We start from the raw sequence: 21,592 nt of genomic DNA on the forward strand, positions 1-21,592 counted from the left end.
TCTGCTTTTGTCTAAACTACATCTTTAACTGTCCCAGATCTCAGTCAGCAGATCTGCTCTGTGTGTGTGCGGAGCTCTGACGTCACGCATCATTTCAGCTCTTCTTTCAGGCTCGGTTCTGTGGCGGCTGCATTATCTCTGGCAGACACTGCGCTGGCAATATTTTGATCATATCTGCCAGGTCCAGCTGACTACTTAAACCAGGGATTGTATCTGGTAATGCAAAGGCTTTACTGTTGCTTATCCAAAAACAAACATTTAAGTTAATCTGATCCCGCTACAACACCAGCGACCGTCGAACAATACAGTCCTCTCTTTTGGACAAATTCACTTTGCGTTCTCGCTCTTTTCTTTATTAATGCATGTTTTTCTGTTGTGTTAGGAACACAGAGGCGTTGTTTGAGACGCTGGGAATCAAATTATCGCCTCGTCACCCACTCCTGTCTGTGCAGCTTTGGTTCCAGTGTAAACTGATTAAAGCTCGTAGCTAAACATTTGTCTGCTCAGCATCAGCGCAAAGTCAATCAAAACTCTGCAGGCTTTTTCCAGCACAGAAGAACTTTTAGCGCCCTGCAAAGAGGTGTCAGGGATCCAGTAAAAGGAAAATGATCAGCACCAATGTAATAAGAACGAAGAATACAAAATGTGTTTTGTTTTAAACCACTTTTGGCAACTGGTGTGTCATTTACACAAACACAATTAACATTTTTATCGACCTAATTATCAGAAAAATACACAGATTTCTCAAATAAAGTAATAGAGACTCACAGCCTCTACTGTACGCAAGCTGATCATGCTTATAATCCCATGTAGCCACCTCTCAAATACCCATTCTGATGCAGGAAAAACCTGATCTAATATTATATTTGTGTGTAAGATCTTCATAGCAACGCCGTACATCTGATTCTTTTAATAACTAAACACAAGTTATGGCAGTAACCTCTGATCCTTACCACAAGTTAAAGAGTAAACAGAACTTCTCAGTGCTATGAACACCAAACATGATGCTAAAGCTAACAGAAAGTTAGCACAGCATTTTGGAAAATATGTTTTTTTGCTTTCTTACTTGATGAGAAGACGGATACCACTGTGTATGTTGGGCAAACATAAGGCTACAGCCAGCAGTCTGTTAGCTTAACTTAGCATAAAGAGCGGAAATGGGCAGAAACTTTTCTTGCTTGACTGGATGTGTTGACATCCTGGGATACTTTTGTTTTGGTGTAGTGGCAATGAAGGGAAACTCCAGGAAGTCCACTGTAAAATCACTGCATGCTAATTTTACACTTTTGTATAAATTATGCACAATAATTAAAGAGACCTCAGCTAGCAGGTTAGCTTTCTCTATGTTTTGCAGACAAACAGCAGCCACGCTGGTGAAACGCAGCCTCACCTGGAGCCCATGTCCATGGAGGATGCTCCGGAGACTTTGGGCATCTGCAGGTTGGTGGTGGTGGACAGCTTTAAGGCAGAGGGTGGCACGTTGCCGAGGGTCCGGGGGATGTGGCGTCCAGCCAGGCTGGCGGCCGACGGCACGCTCAGACAGATGTTGTTCCCGATGAGGACCTGAGTGGTGGCGGGGGTGGCACTGGCAGCGCTGCATCCCAAGAGCCCCAGCGCTGCTGCTGCGTGAGCGCTGGGGGTGGAGTTGAGGGAGGTGGGGACGGCGTTGGCGGGCGACGGGGTGGCCGAGTTGGAGGAGGGCTGGAGGAAAGTGGGGGCTGTGGCGGTGGTAGTGTGTGTCGACTGGTTGGTCTGGTGGAGGGCTGTCGTGGTGCTGGAGAGGTGCAGGCCTTTGAAAACACCTGGCGAGCACAGAGAAGCTTTCAGAAATGCAAATGGAAGCAGCAAGACTGCCGCAGAAGACCGATTTCAAAAAGCATTTTTGTTTGCCGAAAGTTCAGCCGGCAATGACAAAACAGCATTTTAGATAAGAAGCGCACCTGCACAATCTAATGCAATCCAATCCAACGGTGCTGCAATAAATCCCATCTTTGTGAGGCTTAGAATGTTAAGTTTGTTGACACTGTCAGAGTTGTTGATGCAACACTATGGTAATTGTGAGGCTGTTGGCAGCGGTGTTGCTGTTAAAGACTTTCATTCAGTGTGTTTCTTCCCCACCAACCTCCATTTACATGTGTGAGGTGAAGAGGGAGGGCTACACACACTGAGTTTATAGTTATTCCTGTAAATTTTAAGCCAAATATTTGCAAATACTAAGCCCAGAACACATCCTCTTCACCTTTTGCTCACCTTGAAGTAGCTTTAAGGTTGTTCATGAGTGGCTTTACGAGGTACATGTAACGGTTTTATGACAGACATGAGCTGCATCTTTTCAGGTTGAAGGATTTGAGAGGTCTGAAGTTCCAGATAAGTGAAATGAAGCAAGACGTCATTATGTTCCTCTAATCAGCTGGCGACCCTTAAAATTTATTTTGGGACTTCTTGATCATCATTTTCCCCAATCAGAACAAGGACAGAAGTAATCAAAACTGCATAATTATATGGGTTTAATTGAATAAAATGAGCAAAACTGATAATGAGGGAAACTCACCTGCGCCTGCCAGGACCCCGTTGACTCCACTGGCCAGCACTAGCTCCTCTTTGGACTTGAAAGCCAGCAGCTGGTCCGTGGTGACGAGGGCCGAAGCAGCAAACTGAGCGCTGGCCTGGTCCAACGTCTTGGACACGAGTGCCTACGCCAGAACCAGAGAGCCATGCAGAAAAGAACACACATGTGAGTCCGTGCCAACAACTTGACCGCTGTTGCTAAAATGCATCAAACTGGCGAAACAACTGAGCTCAGCAGTCCTGCTGCCAAACAGGAAGCGAGCCAGTGGCATTAATGCTGCTCGTGGGAATGAGGATGCGTCCCATTTCCTTGGGACGGGTAGAACCGACCTTCGGCTGGAAATGATTTCCATACTGTGTGGCTCATTTAGTTTTTAGCTCTCGTTTGCTTTTGTTTGGGTCAGAACGGCATATTTACGAGGTGCCACAAGATTGCAGAAAATGACACAAACAGCAAGAAATCTTTCCAGCGTTTCTGACCAGGATCGATGTCACATGTAAGGAAAAAAAACTTCTTCCTCTTGCAGTACATCGATCCTGGTTGAGCCCCATCGAGGCGGTGTGTTTCATACTGACCTGTGCGGTGGTAGTTGTTGCAGGGGTGTTGGCTTGTTGCTGCTGTTGGCTCTGCTCCAGCTGCTGTTTCTGCATGAGGGCCAGCTGCTCCTGGTGCTGCTGGTACTGCTCGGCTGTGAACACTGTGGACCGGATGAGACGCACTGGTCAGCATCAGGATGTGTGTGAGCGTTTGAGTTTGCGGCTTTTAGCGACAACAAAAACAAGAAACTGCCTTGAACTGAAGCCGCTATCAGCTCTTACAGATAAATAAATCTTCTATCAACATCTTCCTTTGAAAACAAAGTTATTACCGAGCTAGACGCCTATCGCCCATCGCCTTGGGCACCTTTAAAACTTCCTAATTACACAGAACAGCGTTTGCTAAGCATTCGCCCAGGAATGTTTTTCAATTGACGCAATAGTCCAGACATAACTTGATTTTCTGTACATGTACACAAAAGCGATGCCTTTGGGGGCCATCAGACAACAATGTGGCGAGCCGACGGTTATGTAGGTGTGGGCATGTCGCTGCAGAGTGCAAGGTAAAGAAAAACTGAAGAACAAGCTAGAAAGTCCAGTTCGAAGGCTTATCGAGCACAAAGTTACGGACACAACGGTTTCTACCCCGGAGGCATGACTGAATATGCACATAAAGTAAAAGCGACGAGGTGTTTTAGCTGCTGTGTGGTCAACACAATGTGCTGCACAGGAAAAAAAAAAGTGTCTCGCTAGAAGCAAACAACAAACAGCAAGGTGGCACATACTTCAGGTTTTTATATTAAGCTGGTACTCCACTGCATCAGAAATAGAAAGACCTCTGAAGCCAATGTTGACAATACAAAAAAAAAATCTGTCTGCACAATAATCATTCAAAAAAGGTATCAGGACTACGGCTGGGTATCAAACCCAGTTGCTATTTTGTAGTTCAAAGGAAAATGTTGTGCAAGATATTAAAAACTGTCTAGGACTGAGGAGATGCTACGGCCGAATAGCAGTTTCTGTTCTCCGGATATCTGGCCCCAATTAATGACAAATATCCCGAATATTTGGGGGTGCCTTGCGGCAGTGGGGTGGGGGGCTGAGCATTTGGTCCAACGGGGCAGCAGTGAGCGGGCATTTCCGCCATCAACGGTCACCGTACTGCAGGGGTGTGGAACTCTGGTCCTCGAGGGCCGCAATCCTGCATATTTTAGATGTTTAGATGTTTCCTTCTTCCAGCACACCTGATTCAAATGATCAGCTCATCATCAAGCTCTGCAGAAGCCTGATAACGATCCTGATCATTTGAATCAGGTGTGTTGGAAGAGGGAAACATCTAAAACTTGCAGGATTGCGGCCCTCGAGGACCAGGATTTGACACCCCTGTCGTACTGTATCCGCTATTAGTGTCAGTGGCGGCGGCGGTTGGGGGGCCTGATATTCGGAGATCAAAATTGATATCCCGATTCCAGCACAGCAAACCAATAGTCAGTTATTCAGGTCCAGCCCTACTGAAAACAAACTATTCTGGTTAACCAATGTACTGAGGGCCTTTTCCAACTCGGATATGTTAGCTTTTTGGTTGGTTGATTTTACAGCATTTCGCCAGTTATCAGCATCGTGACATTTTTAGCCAATTCCAATAAAATAAATGTATTTAGAAGTGCACTACTTTGTCTCTGAAGCAGCTGCTTCTCTATAGTTGTGACTAGGGCTGGACCCGAATAGCAACTTCTGTCCTCCGGATATTCTGCTCCAATTAATGATGAATATCCCGAATAGTTGGGAGGGGGTGGTGCGTGAGTATTCGTTCCAACGTGGGGTGGGGGTATTTGGAACGAACGAATAGTCGGCTATTCGGGTCCAGCCCTATCGTTCGCTGTGCTGGAATCGGGATATCAATTTTGATCGAATATTCACCCAACCCCTCTCCCAACTATTCGGGATATTCATCATTCATTGGGCTGAATATCCGGAGAACAGAAAATGCTATTCGGACCAGCACTAGTTGTGACTATGAACTCTGTGATCTTAATTACATGCCACAACTAAGGGCTTTTCAAAACTCAAGGAATGTTTAAAACTTCTCTTTTACAGTATATAAACAATTGCATACCAATGAAGTTTTGTGTTGGAATTTATGGTATTCTAAATTTTGACACCAAGATTTACATTTTTACTGCAACTCTATAGTTATCGTTCTCTTTGATTATTAATAATCGCTTACCCCTCGTCACTTATTCTTTACATTAATGATGGATCTCTGTTATTCAAGTGTCCCAGGAAGTCACGACGAACACTCAGAGTTCACTGCTCGAAAACTAAAACAACAGTTCTTCAAATTGTTCTGCAAGTATCAGGACAAAAACCACCAACATCAGCGACAGTCCAAAAGAAAGATGCAAAATAAGTCTTCACTGACTGGATTTCACTTCCTCTGACAACACTGAGGTCGACAGAAAATAATACTGAATTCACAAACGTGTGTTGAGATTAAGCCTGAGACAAATGGCTCTCTGGGAACCCACCACAACAAAGGAATACCCACGACCGACTGATGGCCATGCTGTGGGCATACTCTACAACAAACTATATTTATTTTCAACCTCATTTCACTTTAATTATTGAGAGAACCCCCAAGGTGGCAACTATTTATTATTCCTCCGAATAAAGGCATCAATCACAAAGATAAAAAGTACAGACCTATACAAGGAACATCCACATCCAGTGCACAATTTTAAAGCTAGATACCTTCTGACAGTTTTCAGCATCTACTCAAATACTCACAGTTTCATTAAAAGTTCAGTCTCGTACCATTTAACAGGATTATTGCACAAATTCAGTTTCTCAAGTGTGGCATTGCCCACATTTACCTTTTGTTTCCCCAAATTGCTGACAATACTGCTCCACAATAAAATCAGTTACTCGTTCCCCGAAGAACCTGCCCAAGTATTGACAGATTTAAGAAGTTTGGGGTAAGTTCGGTCTGGTTTCTGCGAAATTCATAGCTCCGATAATTTAGTTTGACATTCCACGACCGTTCCAGACCAGCCTGGTGCGGTTTAAATTGGGTCTGCACATAATTATATTCTCTGTTGATTCATCAGTCAATTATTTCCGTGGTTGAGCAATTTGTTGTTTGGCTATAAATGTCAGAAAATGGTGAAAAACGTTAACGAGCATTTCCCCCAAAACTTTCTCAAATGTCTTGAGCACAACCAAGAGATATTCAGTTTACTCTGACAGAGGAGTCAAGAAAATAGAAAATATTCACATTTAAGAAGCTGGAATCAGAGAGTTTTCAAACCAAATAATCGATTACCAAAGAAGTTGGTGATTATTTTCAATAGTTGCCAACTAGCTCCCCTCTTCCCAGCCCAGATGCACTCAAGGACATATCGCAAATCTATTTATACAAGACCATTTCTAATTGACTCCCCCAAGCCTGGGGAACATAAGCATGTATTATGGTGTAGAGAGAGAGGGTATGAAAGCTGAAAGTTCATGTGATTTATCAGCAGCAAGGGAGCCCAGGCCGGAGCAGAGCAATCTAACTTTGAGGTACCTCATCAAAAAGTGTTACACAAGAGCAGCAGCAGCAGCAGCAAGTCTCGAATAAACACAACTGAGCTCGCTTTTTAGTCCACCACTAAATATTCACACGCACAAAACCTAGAAAACAACAGCAGCTAACATTATTTCATGCACTGAGAAACTTTCAATTACACCGCTCTGCATTCACACCATAAAAGCACTTCTCCAATTTGTCCTTTCTGTACAAAGAGACGAGCCGGAGTCTGGCAGAGAGGATTTTCTAATGGGCGAAGCCAAAAGATATGTAAAATAAAGTACCAGATTCTGGAAACATCAACACAAATCAAGGAGACCGATAAAAAAAAAAAATACAACTATAACAGGTTCCAGAGTAAAAGCAAGCCGCTCCACGGAAACCATACTCCAAACAAGTCTCGAGGCTCCGCGGAGATGGATGCTGACATTTAATTAAAGTGGTTGCGAAATGAACAGAAGGCAAACTTTCTGACTGATGCTCAAACGGAATTCAGCTCCGTCTTTAATTATAGCAGAATGCACAAAGGGCGATCAGGCTTTGCTGAATTCACTCCTGGAAATTACTGCCAGAATCACTAACCTTGCAGAATGACACATTTTCCTAATTTTTATTAAATTAGCGACTTGTGATACCCTGAAACCTTTCCTTACAAAGCAATAAAACAACAACGCTGAGCTCTGTGTTCACACCACAAGGCTGAAATGCACAATACCAAAGACACAAGAGAAAAGCAGCATCGCAGAGGAAACCACAGACTTACCATTGACAGGAGTGGCGGCTGGGCCGGTGCGGTTCTGGGAGCTGGCTCCTCCAGACAGGGTCCGGGTTAGTCCTGACACTGTCCGGCTAAAATCCCTAAATCCTCTGCGAGACAAGTCTCCTCCACCCAAAGGGTGATGGGATAGCGTCCGTGGTCTGAAGTGCCTCCAGCGGCAAGATTTAATGTTCAAAAGAATCTGGCTGAGGTCCATAGGAGTTGACGACGACAGGGGCGATGAAGATGGGGGAAGGTGGGAGGAGCTGGTTGGGTCCGAGGTATTGGTTTCTGAGGTACTGGCGTTGGAGTTGCGGAGCGGAGAGCTTGGAAGTGGTGAGGCGAGTGGTTCGGGCTCTGGGTCGGAGTCCAGGCTCTGGCAGATGCCGTCGACATCTGTGTGCGCTCTGTCCAACAAGATCCTGCAAACAAACCCAAAGTTCATAATAAATCAGTGAGCTGTTTACAAACCTGGAGTCATCTGAGGTCTGACTACATGAAAAAAACAAAAAAAACAAAACATGCTGAAGCCATAAACGGCACAACGTCAACATCCTCTGGCTACGACTGGAGTATTGCAGCAAGTGTAGCTATTCCTTGAATACCATTCATGTAATTACAATGTCCAGTGGGGCCAGTACCAAATATAGCTGAGTGTTGCACAAAAAAAAAAACATCGAGTCCTTCCATGAACACAAAACAGAACACTTATGTAATGAGACGACTCTACGAGTAGTTTCCGACCATATTGCAGCCTCGTGAGCCTCGCTTGTTAAAATCCAGAAAACAGAGGTAAGCGCTGTTTTTTGCGAGCCTTTCCACAAGTGGGGCCCAATCTGATTAGTTTACCTGAAGCTGGTGTCAGAAGAAAAGCCATGCTGTAAGCTACATAAACATTTTACAGTGGCTTTGTTAAAAAATGTTGTAATATTGAAATTTGTGCAGTGCGCTGCCAGGGAATGCCAATAAATTGAATGCCAATAAATTGTAAGAACACAGAGTACTTTTGTATTTCTGCTCTCGCTTCTTCCGTGACTCGTTTCTATCTAGTGTCTGTAACATGTTCATTTCATACAGTGAGAGATCAATCTTGTCTAAATATATTCATGTATGTCTGGACTGAAATTTGAAGAAATCCTTCTCACCGTGGCCCCAACATAGACCAACAAACTGACCACTATCATGTAAATAAACAAAGACTCGAATTCTCCGTGTTTGGCTATCATAAATACACAAGACATTTTCATTCAGACGTGGAGCGGCCCTTCACTCTCCCTTGGGGCAGCCGATAAGCTCACCCCAGACAGACACAGAGCATTGTTTATCTCATGTGCTGCCGAAACAGATACTGTGTGACCCAGTTGGTCTCCTTCACAATACACCTGGCATCCAAGGGACCACTGGCTAACTGCTCCACTGTTTTATTCAACCGCCTGTGTAATTGCTGAGAAGATATCAGACAAACACTAAGTTTGCTGATTCACCTACGGGCCACGGGGGCCAGGTGAATCCCCAAAACGGGATTGTCGTGTTCATCGTTGTACCAGCCAGCTTGATATTTATAATAGAACGCGCCTGCCAATTGTTGGTCGCTGGTAACCTGCCAACGAGCTGGTATGGTAAACAAGCTCGGCAGCCACAGCCAACACTTGGCTGAATTTCTCCGTCTCAGTATTGACACTGGCAGCATTCCTCCACGCATCTCATATTCCTACGTTTTTCTCTGGTTTTGAAGATTTCGGTGTGATCATAAATACGACCAACCTTGGTATACTTTCATGTCACAGACGGCAGCACGCACTGGTTGAGAAGATCCAAAAAATCTGAAGTGCTGCCACACATCACAAGTCGTTTTTTTGATTTAGCCAGCGAGCTGGAAACAATCTGTTTTTGCGTCCGTGCCTGCATAGGAGTTCAAGCATCGCATCACAAAGCTAGTGGAAACCGAATCGCCAGCCTGAACTCACCTGCCCCCTCTGCCCACGCGACGCCGTGCCAACCCTATGCAGCGCCGCGGCATGTTCAGCGAGGTCAGACAGTAGCGGAAGCGTGGGTCGCCGAGCCCGCCCTCTGATGGGCTCACCCAGGGCCAGCTGCCACTCTCGTCTGGACGAGACTGGAGGAAGAGAAAACATCAGGTATTAAAACCGAGAGCAAATACAGAAAAGCGGGAGAGGAGAAGGCAGGTTTATTATTGCATTGTTCTGTCCAGCAGAGTGTGGAAGACTAACAGGCAGAGCAGCCAGACTGGCCAGCCTGCTGTTGGCACTATAAATAGAAGCAATGGAGTCACAGGAGGGCACTCACAGCGTAGTACTGACAGCCGGCCTTCCTTCTGAACGCATAGCAGCCATCTGGGTCATTCTCCTCTTCTGCCTCTGAGGAACCTGAATGGATCTATACGACACAACAACAACAACAACAACAAAAAACTTAAGTAAATGAAGAGCTGAGGATTTCACTCACACCCTTTTAAACCTGACAGAGAGACTTTATTACCGGCCAAGAATGATGTGCAGAGGTGCTGAAGCATAGTCAATATTAGCTTGGTGATTACACTTTTCATTTTCTGTTCCTTGTGCTTGTTCGTTTTTAATACTAGTCTCCAAATGAAAACTGTACTCAAACCCCATCACAATGGAGGCTAAATCACATTTTCTTTTTTTTGTGGTTACCTGTGAGAATGGTTCTTCGTCTGAGCTGGGGAAATCATACTGGTTGAGGTCCTTGGGATTGAACACAGAGGGCCCTGAATGCTGAGGCGCTGATAGCGGAGGGATTTTGGGTTTCTTCTCGTATTTCCTTTTGGTTCGTACTGCCTCCGTCTTCTCGGGCTTTGAAGAGGGGAAGGGAAAGACAACATGTTTACACTGCGGTCGGTGCAATCAAAAGGGGGGCATTTCCAAATGCAAAACAACAGCCTCGGTGGTAATTGAGTGTTGGTGGTCTATGCACGGGCGGGCAGGAGGAGTGTGTGTGTGTGTAGAAACAACAGCGAGTAAAAGAGGCATTGATATGCAGATGGCAGCACGTGGCAGATGCCGCTGCCTCGCCAGATGGCTGTCCTCCCCGCCTCCCCTCTCCCCAAATCCACCCCGTGCCACCTTTCACCCCAACTTCCCCAGTGGGACGACCCCTCCCTGTCTGAACAGACTCCAACTCCACCAGGATTAGTCAGAATCTATTCAGTCCTTAGACTTCGGGGGACAAAGCAAACGGAGGAGCAGAGACTCTACAGTGAAGAACTGCTGTGTCAAATCAATGGAAGAAATTGGGGTTAGAGTGATGACGGAGGAGGGGCAGAGTTAAACCGAAAATAAGCGTCTGTAAACAAAAGGGAAAAGTCAACCAGCTGGTACGAGAGGGGGGAAAAAAGGGGGCAAAATCAGGGGGGAAATAGATGTCTCCCTACAGGGAGGGGGGGAGTTGTTGGACACTGGAGCTAATGAAGTTATAATGAGAAGAGGTGACCCAGAGTTCACGACACCGCTGTGTAATGAAGTGCAACAATAGTGAAGCATATGGAAACCAAGCTTTATATTGAATGTTTTTGAATTTAAAGGGCTTAGTCCAAAAAAAACGGGGGTTATTCATATTTCTCTCATGTTTTTGGTCCTTTGGATGGTTATATGTTATATTATTTTCTCAATTTGGAAGAATATACACTTACTTTTTGAACAAAGTGAAACTACTTGAAAACCCAAGCTTGGAAAAATTTTTTTAATATCCATTCCTTTCCAATTAAAAATCAGTAATGTGCTCCCAGTAAGGCAATGATTCTCAATAATTTATACATAGTTGCCATTTCAAATTAAGTCCCTTTTCAAAAATGAAAATGCCACAGTCTCTTTTGAGTCAGCGCACAATGTGCGCTACAGTGCACTGCATTGAACAGCTGTCATTGACGTGGGAATTGACTCAGGTGAATGCAAAGTCAATAACATTTCTCATATTTCCGCAGGCACCCGCGCTGATTTAGAGCTGAAAGGAAGGAAATGATTTCTCACACTGTCCTTGACGCTATTAGGAGGAAGCAGGTGTGTTGTGAATGTGCGCCGCCGTACCTTCTTGTAGTCCTTCATGTCCAAATGGTCCTGGTGTCTGTACTGGTTACTGCTGGACAGGGGAATGATGGGGATGGTGTAGACGGGCTTCACCAGAGCTCGCTGCGCCAGTGCTTCTGCCATCACCTCACTGCCGAAGTCTGGCATCGCGTTCCTGATGGACAAAAACGAGAAATTTAGCAATTTTAATATTTACATTTCAGCTGTTTAATAGCAAAGCACAAGCAGTAAACATCCTTAGTTGCAACTTCAACTCTAGCTAATTTCATCCTTAAGTTGAACAGCATTGGAAATCAAAACCATTTAATAAAAAAGAAGGAAAAATTGTGCATACTGTACTGTAATTTACCTCCAGCGCTCAGCAACATGACCAGAGATTAATAGTCAACTGTCAACACCGTGCAGCCACGGCCAACAACAATAAAGCCTCAACTTTAGTGCACAGGAAGATTCCTAGACACTCCACTGACAGGCTGCAAACACCGCACAGTAAACCCGGGTCACGCTAAAACCAGCATAACATCATCAAGCGGTCTGTATAAGCCATCCACTGGGAACAGAGCGGTCCAGTCTGGGAGCGAACACTAGCTGTGGTGATGCGCAGGCAGAAACCAGGCCGGGATAACAAGAGGAAATTGAAATGTCACTACAAATCAAAAGCACTTCAAGGAGAAGGGTCCAATTTAAGCTCACGCTGACAGCTACTTTCAGAGGAAATTCATTCCATTCGGATGTCATGTTTAGATGGATCGCAAAGGCTCCACCGGGAAGGGAAGAAAAAAAAAGAAGAACAAAAAAACACACCAGAACAATTCAAAGTGGAGCCAGGAAAACAAAGAAAGTTTATCTATACAAACATATAATTTATAATAGAAACATATAGTATAGAATACTGCCTCACAGACTGAAGAGAACAAGACTCCAGCAGGCACTAAGAAGTCAAAGAACTAATTTGGTCCTGACACCGCTGAATAAATAGGGTGAACTCTTAACTGATAATGCACACAAAACAGTGTATATAGCAGTGCCCCCAATTAACAGGAGCAGCGAAGCCTGACCTCAGAGAAAATATGTGGCTGACTTTTATACAATCACTCATGCAGACAGGTGCTCTATGCTTTGGATTTTAAGTGTATGAGTAAACAAAACCCTGATCAAACAGTAAGATTCACCACATAAGCTCTTAGAATCGCCACAGGTCTGCTACCATCTCAGCTTCAAGGTGGTAGAACAGAGTCTTAAAATCCAAAAACACTCTCAAAACAACCACACAAAAGCTCAATATTATCTAATAAAACAACATATATGTGCTTTAACATTCATCTGAAACACCAAAGCCTCCCTGATGGCAGCTACTGGCCCAAACAAAGCAGTCAACTCCAACAAGCGCAACCAAACTCTTTTTCGGTCTTTCTTACCTCTTCTCCACAATTTCCAGTGTGAGGTGCAGCAGTTCCCTCTTGCTCTTCTCCCTCCGTTTGATCATCTCCAGGATAGTGACAGCTCGGCTCAGGTCCCTGCGCAGCTTCAGCATCTTCTCGTATGACGCCTCGTCATTCTTGCGATTCTGAAAGTGGAAGAGTGCTGATTCAGCGACGCTACATGTGTTTCCATTTATACTGAAACTTCACAGAGATCAAGTTACTGAAACTTTTATGCTATAATGGTGCAATACCCGAAGCCAAATGGACTCTACATAAAGCACGACTACGGTCCCACGTTACTGCAGATATTCTAAATTACTTTTTCTCCCTCAAAGGCTTTTTCTGAAGGAAGGTGAGAGATCGGGGGAATGCATTTTGGCAGCTAATAGTACCGCAGCTGCTTCCTCGGGTAGAAAACTGCCACAGTGTGAAAACAAAACATGCCCATTTGAGAAATCGGATAATTCCCTAACCATTAGGTCACACAGGAACCGTAATATGTGCATCACAGGTAGAAGAGCCCAGCCTCTTCCCTTCTATTTGCCTTCGCCGGTCTTATTCTCTCGTCCAAAGGGTCCTACCTTCCTGGTCTGCATCTTCTCCGTCCGTCGGCGGAAGGCCACATAAGGGTCGCTGGTGCTAGATCCATCCCTCTTCTCCTGCTTGACGTTGGGGATGAGGCAGCCACCCTTACAGATTTTCCTCTTGCGGCTCCAGTAGTCAAACACCTCCTTGATCAGCTCGTCGTCCTCCTTCAGCAGCAGTTTGGCCTCCTGGAGACTGACGAGCTGCGAGGCAACGGACAGGCGGGAACAAGTTAGTGCAAAGGCCGGAGTCGTAGCGGTCTGACAACTGTTCGCATGGCCAAAGTATAATAAATAACAACCATAAAAGACAAGCTACAGACATTTTAAACAACTAAAAAGCCTCTAAGCTCACAGCATATAATTATATTTCTAAGTTTGACAGTTATCAGAATTTAAGTAGATTATTTATTAGTCAGAGATGACAACAACTTTTGAGGATGAAAGGCTGACGACTAAAAACAAAAGGACCACGGGAGTGACCCACCTCTAAAATGACTAAAACACAGGGTAAGAACCACAATTTTATTCACTGCAGACGAACCCAAAACCTGCCTCAGTGGGCATATTTACTCTGTAAAGTAAAGCCGGCGATGTATTTGCACCCATGCAAACCACTATTTCCCCCCACACAGGGTGACAAATACCTGCTGTCCACTGCCTTTCTCCAGTCGGTCTATCATTTCTTCAAACTGCAGGGCGGTGATTTCCATTTTCTTTTTCAGCTTATTCACAAACGTCTCATCCTCCGAATCTAGGTCGTAGTCTGGCTGTTCTGTATCCAAACTGAAAGCTGTGAGATAAAGAAGAGTTGGTTACTGGAGAGACAGACACAGGCTGCATTATTTCAAAGGCATCGCCAGGAACAGGGCTGCCTGAACTAAACAAACATCACTTTTGTAAACAATACCAGAGCAGGCTGCACCGAGCATCAGACTGATGAATCAATATGAAATAAATAGTAGGCATTTCACTTGGCAAAATCTACTCTTTTCTATCTTTACCCGGCAAACTCGTTTCTTACGTTCAGACTGAGACGAAAATGTGACATGGATTTATAATTCTGCGTCATTTCTGTTTAGCAACAGCGTATTTCCAGCAAAGTCAACAAACACAAGCCACGGGGTATGAATTTCTGAAGCCTTTATCTTCATCTGCTGCCAAACTTTGCTCAAAAAATAAACACTGCATTTTGTCACGACAAAGCTCTGCACTCATATTTAGCGATGTGCCTTCGCAAACTCAATAAAGCACTGCTCCGGGACTATCACGAGTATCCATGTTGTGATCTTAACCAGCCACTTGCTCATAAATATAGCCTGGGGCATACGGTTTTTGGCCAACCGATCTGGCCACATTTTCCACCCATGGCCTGGAGACTCTCCAGAAAACGACATATTAGTCTGGTAAAACGCTAACAGTGACTGTCTGTTGTAATCCATCAGCTCTTGTGACCCGTGGCCGAACAACAAAAAGTATGTTTATTTGCACAGTCACTATCAAAACCGCCGCTATAATTAGCACAATGATCCGCCAAAAAGCTGGGGCATTTGGAAAGGTATGCAGTACTCCCTCTCACCGTCACGTATTAAAACTGTTGGATAACTGAAGAACAGCGCTGCCAAGTTATGGCGAAAACATCTGCAACAGCGGCCCCTCAGCTTGACATTTTGCTAATTCAAACACAGTGTATCTAATTGCTGCAGTACACACCAGACAAAAGGAATCTGTTCTCGTATTTTTTGGTGAGAAACACTGCTTCTCTTTGTTCTGTTTTTTGTTGAGCACCCTTCTTCAGGTGCTTATTTCTTCATTGTGAGGAGCAGAAAACAAATCACACTTACACAGACAGCAAAAACACATTTAAAAAAAAAAGAAGTTCCCGTTAATTAGCTCCTCCTTTATACCTCAAACTGAAGCGCACGAATCTCTCAATCGGCAGGATAAACCCATTCGGTGCATCTGAATGGCAACAACATCACCACGTGCTCGCAGACCACTAACGCGGCTAAGACGATAATCCAGTTGCAAGCGGCCTGCTACTCACGCTGTATGTGAATAAGCTGCTTTGGCATTTTGAACTCCCCGGGGTAGAGGGACTCGTAGTGCGTGATGTTGCACTCTGCCTCGGGGACGGGGATAACCATGTTGTCCCGCTTCTCGCCATATACCTGCTGCGCCGAGATGGCCCGCTGGAGATGGTGCTCCTGCAAGAAGAGGGGAAAAAAAGCAGCTGTTGAAAATACACTGCAATTTAAACCCTTGTGCACAGATCCTTTTCTTGATTCAGTCATGTACTGTTCCCCCCCCTCCCCTCCAGAGACTTCTTCACGAGAACAAACCGAATATCAGCCATTTCAACCCGTGGAGATAAAGTGTTTCTCAGAAATCTCACTTTATTACATGGATATGCATCGACAGATATGTACGATGGTGTGTAATGGGAGGGGAAAAAAAAAAAAAGACGAGCGAGATTGATTTAAAAGATGAAAATAATACCAGTCTCATTGTGAGTTTAATGATTTTGTCATTTTCCAGACATACTGAATGCAGGAATATAGCCTCTCTCAGACGATTAACAATCTCAAACCATTCAGATGTTAAAGATAACCAAGCACTTACAGAACATAACGGCGCTGATGGGATAATTAACATGGCTCGAAGCGTAAGTCTTGAGTTTCAGCGCGACCACAGAAAAACGGCACACATTATGCGAGTTAAAAACCACACCTTTCATCAGACTAGCAGCATAATATACTTGCACAACGCGTAGCACACAGCTGTAATATGCATCACTAATATGAAACCAAATAACTCTGATTAATCATTAAAATTAAGTGCAAAACGTTACGGCAGTCGTTTAACAACAGGACAGGCTTGCAGCAGCCACACAGCCGCATAAATCCGGTTCCTTTGGTGATCATCTTCCAGTGTTATTACGGCGTTTCTTAGTTCTGGTTATAAATGTGATCTGTGTTCATTAGTCTAGGCTTGTCGGAGCAGCGAGAACACACCATTTGTCATAATATGTAACTCCCATATATTGTATACCAACAATGACGTATCTCAGAGAAGTGAGTCACCAGCAGAAGAACGGTGTAGGAGTTAAAGTAAGCACGGTTGTATGTCAGCGAGTTTAGAAAGGTGAGCTTCACAGTTGTACTTCTAAGTTTGTACTCTTCTGGGAAAGACGTCATTTCCAGCTACTATCATTCACAACAGTGACTCATTTCTATTTGCTGCAACTCTCGAGCGGAACGAGTCACAAAACTAGCCGAAGGAGAAAGAAAAAAAAACAACAGCAAGCTGAAAGTTTACGGAAATGTTGCCGCACACGAGCCACGGGATCATATTTTAAATACCTGCGAGTCTCTCCAGCGGCAAATCTGGAACTTCTACTAACTTGGCAGCGCAAGCAAGGACGTGGGCAAATGACTCAGACAGTTTGACTCTTGAACTCCGCCAGAACAGAATGTTTTTGTATTATGTAATCCGATAGTCGCCTCAAAAATCTGAACCGAGGAAGAATCCCACAGAAATGTGACTGTTTCTTCTATAAACACAGACCGGTTACACCGTCTGGAAAACACATCATTGATATTACTTCACAAACATCGTTACGACTGAACGACACGACTCACTTCAGACCTGCATCGAGGCAATGCAGCTCATCGCTAATGTGTTCTCACTCTGTAGTGCCCAATATTTGTAGGCCTAATCTCAGTAGTTGATGCAACAGATGGCCAATTCAGTCAAACTGACTTGAGACCCGTCTTGCTCTAACAAGTATTTTAACAGAGCTCCTACTCATTTTACACATTACACACTTTTTTCACAACCACGGTTTCTTTGGCCGGATTTTGAAATATGGGTCAGTGTTCAACGACATACCAACTGCGTCTGGCAAACGTGACCATCGAGGAAAGCGTATCTTTTTTTTTTTTGTTGCTAATTTTCCAATACCTGAAAACTATTCGCCTGTGCGCTCGTCCACACTTGCGTGGGAGCTTGAAGTGATTAGGGCCTTAAGTACAATCCAAAGCCATGAGGAGCTCTGCGTGGAGTAACAGGAGAACCATATCAGAGCTGTGAGCTGGCATGAAAGGACACAGCATGTGCCCAGAGCTGAACCATCTGCCCCTGGTAAGCTTATCAAGCCCGGCGCTGTATACTTTCTCCACAACCACGACACGGTGGAAACTGCTTATTGTGTCAGCTGTGAAAGTGCTCACGAGAGGATTCAGGCGACACCCGCGACCTACCGAAGCCCAGCCTACTCGTCGCTCTAAACAAACGTGGGATGTAAACACACAACAGAGCGTAAACACGTCCCCGTGTGCTCGCAAATCACTCAGAATTTATCACAAACTTAAGCTGGCATGATCTCGGCACGTTCGCAAGCTCGAATCACAGCTTCAGGACGAAAACAAAGTGCTGTATTTGGCCACGACGGCTGCAATGTGTGCAGACTGTCCAGCCACAAATTTCGCGCGGTCGTGTTTCGCTGCCCACGAACACACAACTTCCTGCAATTAGCCGACAATTTCGTGTCATCATACATTTAACAACCCCTTGATTAGCCGGTCTAAAAACGGCTTGGTGTAAAACTACAGAGGCTGTGGTTCTTCATTCCAGAGATCTCAATGACGTAGAACATTAAATGCAAACCAACAGGCTTCGAATATGCAGCTGAGTTACAGTAACATACTTATAATTCCCGTGCTCTCTATTTAAAAGCAGTCTGACAGCTTTTGAGAATGCAGCAAATTCTATTTTAGACGGTGCATGCTGCCAGCAATAAACTATCACACATCTGTAGTAATAAACTTGGGCATGAAACATACTTGTCCAATCCAGTGCCACGATGTTCAACTATAAAACGAAATTCTCCCAAACATCCATAAATGTTGTTGCTGCTGCTATCACTCAGGTACCTGGCGTGTTTTTATGGGCTGCAGCTTCGTCGCTCTGTTGACAAACAAGGACAGACGACTGCTTCACCAGAGCTGTCTGCAGTTTGACCTGATGTAAACTCTACGAGCAGACACGGTGGAGCGTCTAACACATAAAAAACTGCCCTCTGTGAACCCCCGCTGCCTGACATGCTGATGAACCCTGAGCTTTTTGAGGTAAGGAACCTGCATGGAGTGCACGTAAGGAGCCAATTAAACCTAAGCCCGGCCCAGAGCTGCCTTTGCAGGCTTCTGTCGAGGATATAACCGCTGCAGGTTGCGGCAGGCTGCCCTGAGCCTCCTCTGACCTTAAGATATCCTGATCTTTCGCAGCTGTGATCCTCACAACCGCGGTTCACGGCCTGGGATTTCCTCTGCTGAGGAATTGGGTGAGTGGGGATCAAGGGCTTTTGTGAATGGCGCACGGGAAGAAGTGAACTTGGTTATCGCAGGACGTACTGTTTGCTCAGGAAAAGCTGATGGTTTGCTGATGCTGAAAAACTGTCTATTAAACAAATAAAGACGGGAAAAGACAAGACTTTAGGAGAAAACAAGGGGGATGCTAATGCAGGCTGTTAGGAGACGCACAGCGGGGACAAAACCCTTTGCTTCCAGAGTAGCTCCTAACTGCTCCTGCCTCCAGCCCCGGAGAACACAAACTCATATTGAACCTCCGATTCTCTTGTTCTTCCTACACAAAATGTTCTGGGACTGTAGAGACTTTCACAGTGGCAGTCCTGCTTTTTTGTCACGGCCGCAGATGCAGATAGTGGAGAGACAAATGAAAATCTATTTTTCACAGCACCACGCGTTCCCTCCATTAAATGTTCCCAAGAAAAATAGATGACTCCAATAAAAGTTGCCATGGCAACAAAAGTGCGGCCTCCAGCAGGTGTTTTCAGCTCACGCCGACCGGAGGACGGCGAGGAAGTCTCGAGGACGGCGATCGGTTCAGCAAACCGAGGCGTACACCTCGTGGAAAATCCACAAAGCAGGAAAAAAAAATTGGTACCACAACATTCCTTTACATCCAATAAAACACGTAGGGGAAAAGTTATCGATGTTTTTACAACATCTATAATTCAAAGCAGAATCAATTTTCCCTTTAATCAGCAACCACAAAACCCCAAAATGACCTCATCCAGGTACAACACAGTGCTGTTGTTGCTGCATAGGCGCTATACAACTGGTGTAGGGATGTGTTACTAATTTGAAGATGAAGTGATCATTGAGGCAAGTTCTCTTTATTTAGAGCATAAAGACGATTTTCTAATTTAAGATTATTTGACACGTAAGCACTTCATAGCCAAAGACGTGGCGTATGCATGTCTGATAGATCTGATTCTGAGGGAAACAAAACTAATGTTTCCTCTTTCTGTACTTGATTTGCATTAATCATGCAAACAACTTACATATGCAAGACTTTTTTCTATATCTTGTGTTCTTCCTAGATTCCTGAGACTTCATCTCTACACAGTAAACTATGGGTGAAAACGTCACTGTGACAGTCATTGTTATGAAAATGCATGTACACAGTGCACTAACTGTACAAGCTGTAGGGCAGCATCGATATATAAAACACATGTCAAAGTAATGACAGTTGAAAAGCTACAGCGGGGGACTGTAGGTGAGCTGTTTTACACTATAATGGTGCGAGCACAGAGCATTAGTGAATTAAACACCATGTTTCCTGCACGGCTGCAATTACTCACGGTGCACAAACTGTTTTGTTGGAGGTTAATTATTTCTGTCAGGTATGAAGCTGCGAGCGCCGCCGAGGCACACGCACAAAGGCGCTTGATGACACAAATAAGCCCAGAAAGTCAACTGCCTATAGATCCAGCTTACCGTCTGCAAGGTGAAACGATGTATTAAACACGACTTGTGAACGCACATGCTGTGAACGCTCACAAATTGTCCCTACTCGCTACGTAAATTAGCATGATTCCCAAGTCGGCATGTGGTCATTTAGTCAGCTCGGCACAGCAACGCGCCATTGTTGCCGGACAGGATGTGGGTCAGGGAGCTAAGCCATGCACAGCCTTGTAGTAAAACTGTCCTCTTTATCTCTTCTGTCACACTGTTATGTAATGCCGCTGTGTGTATGTGTACAGTAGGTGGGGGAGGGCCGGCAGGGGGGCAGGATTTCTGCTGACTTTGCACCCCGTCTGTGCTTTCCTTGTGTTTGTGTCTGCTGAGGCATCTCGGCGGCACAGAAGTGCCTGAGAGGAATTCAGCAGAGCGTGCGGGGTAGTAAATAACAGCTCGCCATTAATGCTCCGTCTACAATCAGAAATAATAACCAGCTATCAGCTCAGGTAAACACTGTAAATCGGGAGGGTTAGTTTGATAAGTCTATTCTGGTCTGCATGTGAATGTAAACAGAGAGCAGTGACATTGTTTGTGTTGTGGTCACAACTCAAAGGCGATATTGAGGCTACATGCAACTTTACAATCATTAAGGTTCTGCAGGCACAATGTAAATCTCTGTTTGCCTGTGATTTGAATACGACTAACATTAAATACCAACTTACTACACAAGAGAGAATGGAGCAGCAGAGATTCTCCTGCTAAAGCCTTAAGCAAACATCACACAAATCCCAGTTTTATCCTAAAATTTAACTGATCTGGAATATTACTACATCTCTCAGTGGCAATCCAAAAGGGTCCAACAAAGCCAGTTACAAGTAATTAAGGCTGATTGGTGACACTATGGCAACAGTATTCTGCATGACAACTGCACATAAGGTGACTCTTTAGTACCAAGAACACAGAAATGTAGAATTATTACAAAATAGTCACTGAGGTCACAAGTGTTTACAAGCTGCACATGAAAGAATGCACATGTTTATCTATTAAAATGTGTAATTTATGAGTTATTTCTGGTGCAAATCGCATTTATTGCCACTTTCAAATCAATAAAATCACTTTGAATACAGCGACAACAGCATCATTGTGCACCCAGTGACCAAAAGGATCCAATAAAGCCAATTCACAAGTAATTAAAGCTGACTGGTGACACTATGGCAACACTATTCTGTATGACAACTGCACATAAAGTGACTCTGTGTACTAAGATCACAGAAATATATAAATATTACAAAATAGTCATTGAACTCACGAGTGTTTACAAGCTGC

The 21,592-nt window shown here is 44.5% G+C and overlaps 1 protein-coding gene across 2 annotated transcripts in view; it reads right to left on the reverse strand.

Annotated features, from left to right (window-relative positions):
* Positions 1–21,592, reverse strand: part of LOC103365303 (enhancer of polycomb homolog 1) — a 30,216-nt gene that overhangs the window by 1,887 nt on the left and 6,737 nt on the right. For both annotated transcript variants that reach the window (XM_008292713.1, XM_008292712.1), the window contains 12 exons: positions 15,550–15,709; positions 14,150–14,295; positions 13,500–13,706; positions 12,913–13,061; positions 11,495–11,648; positions 10,106–10,264; positions 9,738–9,827; positions 9,398–9,546; positions 7,437–7,852; positions 3,145–3,266; positions 2,552–2,693; positions 1,391–1,802 (listed from right to left, as the gene is read on the reverse strand). In XM_008292713.1, the coding sequence (XP_008290935.1) occupies positions 1,391–1,802; positions 2,552–2,693; positions 3,145–3,266; positions 7,437–7,852; positions 9,398–9,546; positions 9,738–9,827; positions 10,106–10,264; positions 11,495–11,648; positions 12,913–13,061; positions 13,500–13,706; positions 14,150–14,295; positions 15,550–15,649 (2,246 nt within the window). In that variant the 5' untranslated portion in view covers positions 15,650–15,709. The remainder of the gene's footprint in view (positions 1–1,390; positions 1,803–2,551; positions 2,694–3,144; positions 3,267–7,436; positions 7,853–9,397; positions 9,547–9,737; positions 9,828–10,105; positions 10,265–11,494; positions 11,649–12,912; positions 13,062–13,499; positions 13,707–14,149; positions 14,296–15,549; positions 15,710–21,592) is intronic.

The sequence above is a fragment of the Stegastes partitus genome, unplaced genomic scaffold, assembly GCF_000690725.1.
Source record: "Stegastes partitus isolate 25-593 unplaced genomic scaffold, Stegastes_partitus-1.0.2 Scaffold825, whole genome shotgun sequence".
Taxonomy (NCBI): domain Eukaryota; kingdom Metazoa; phylum Chordata; class Actinopteri; family Pomacentridae; genus Stegastes; species Stegastes partitus.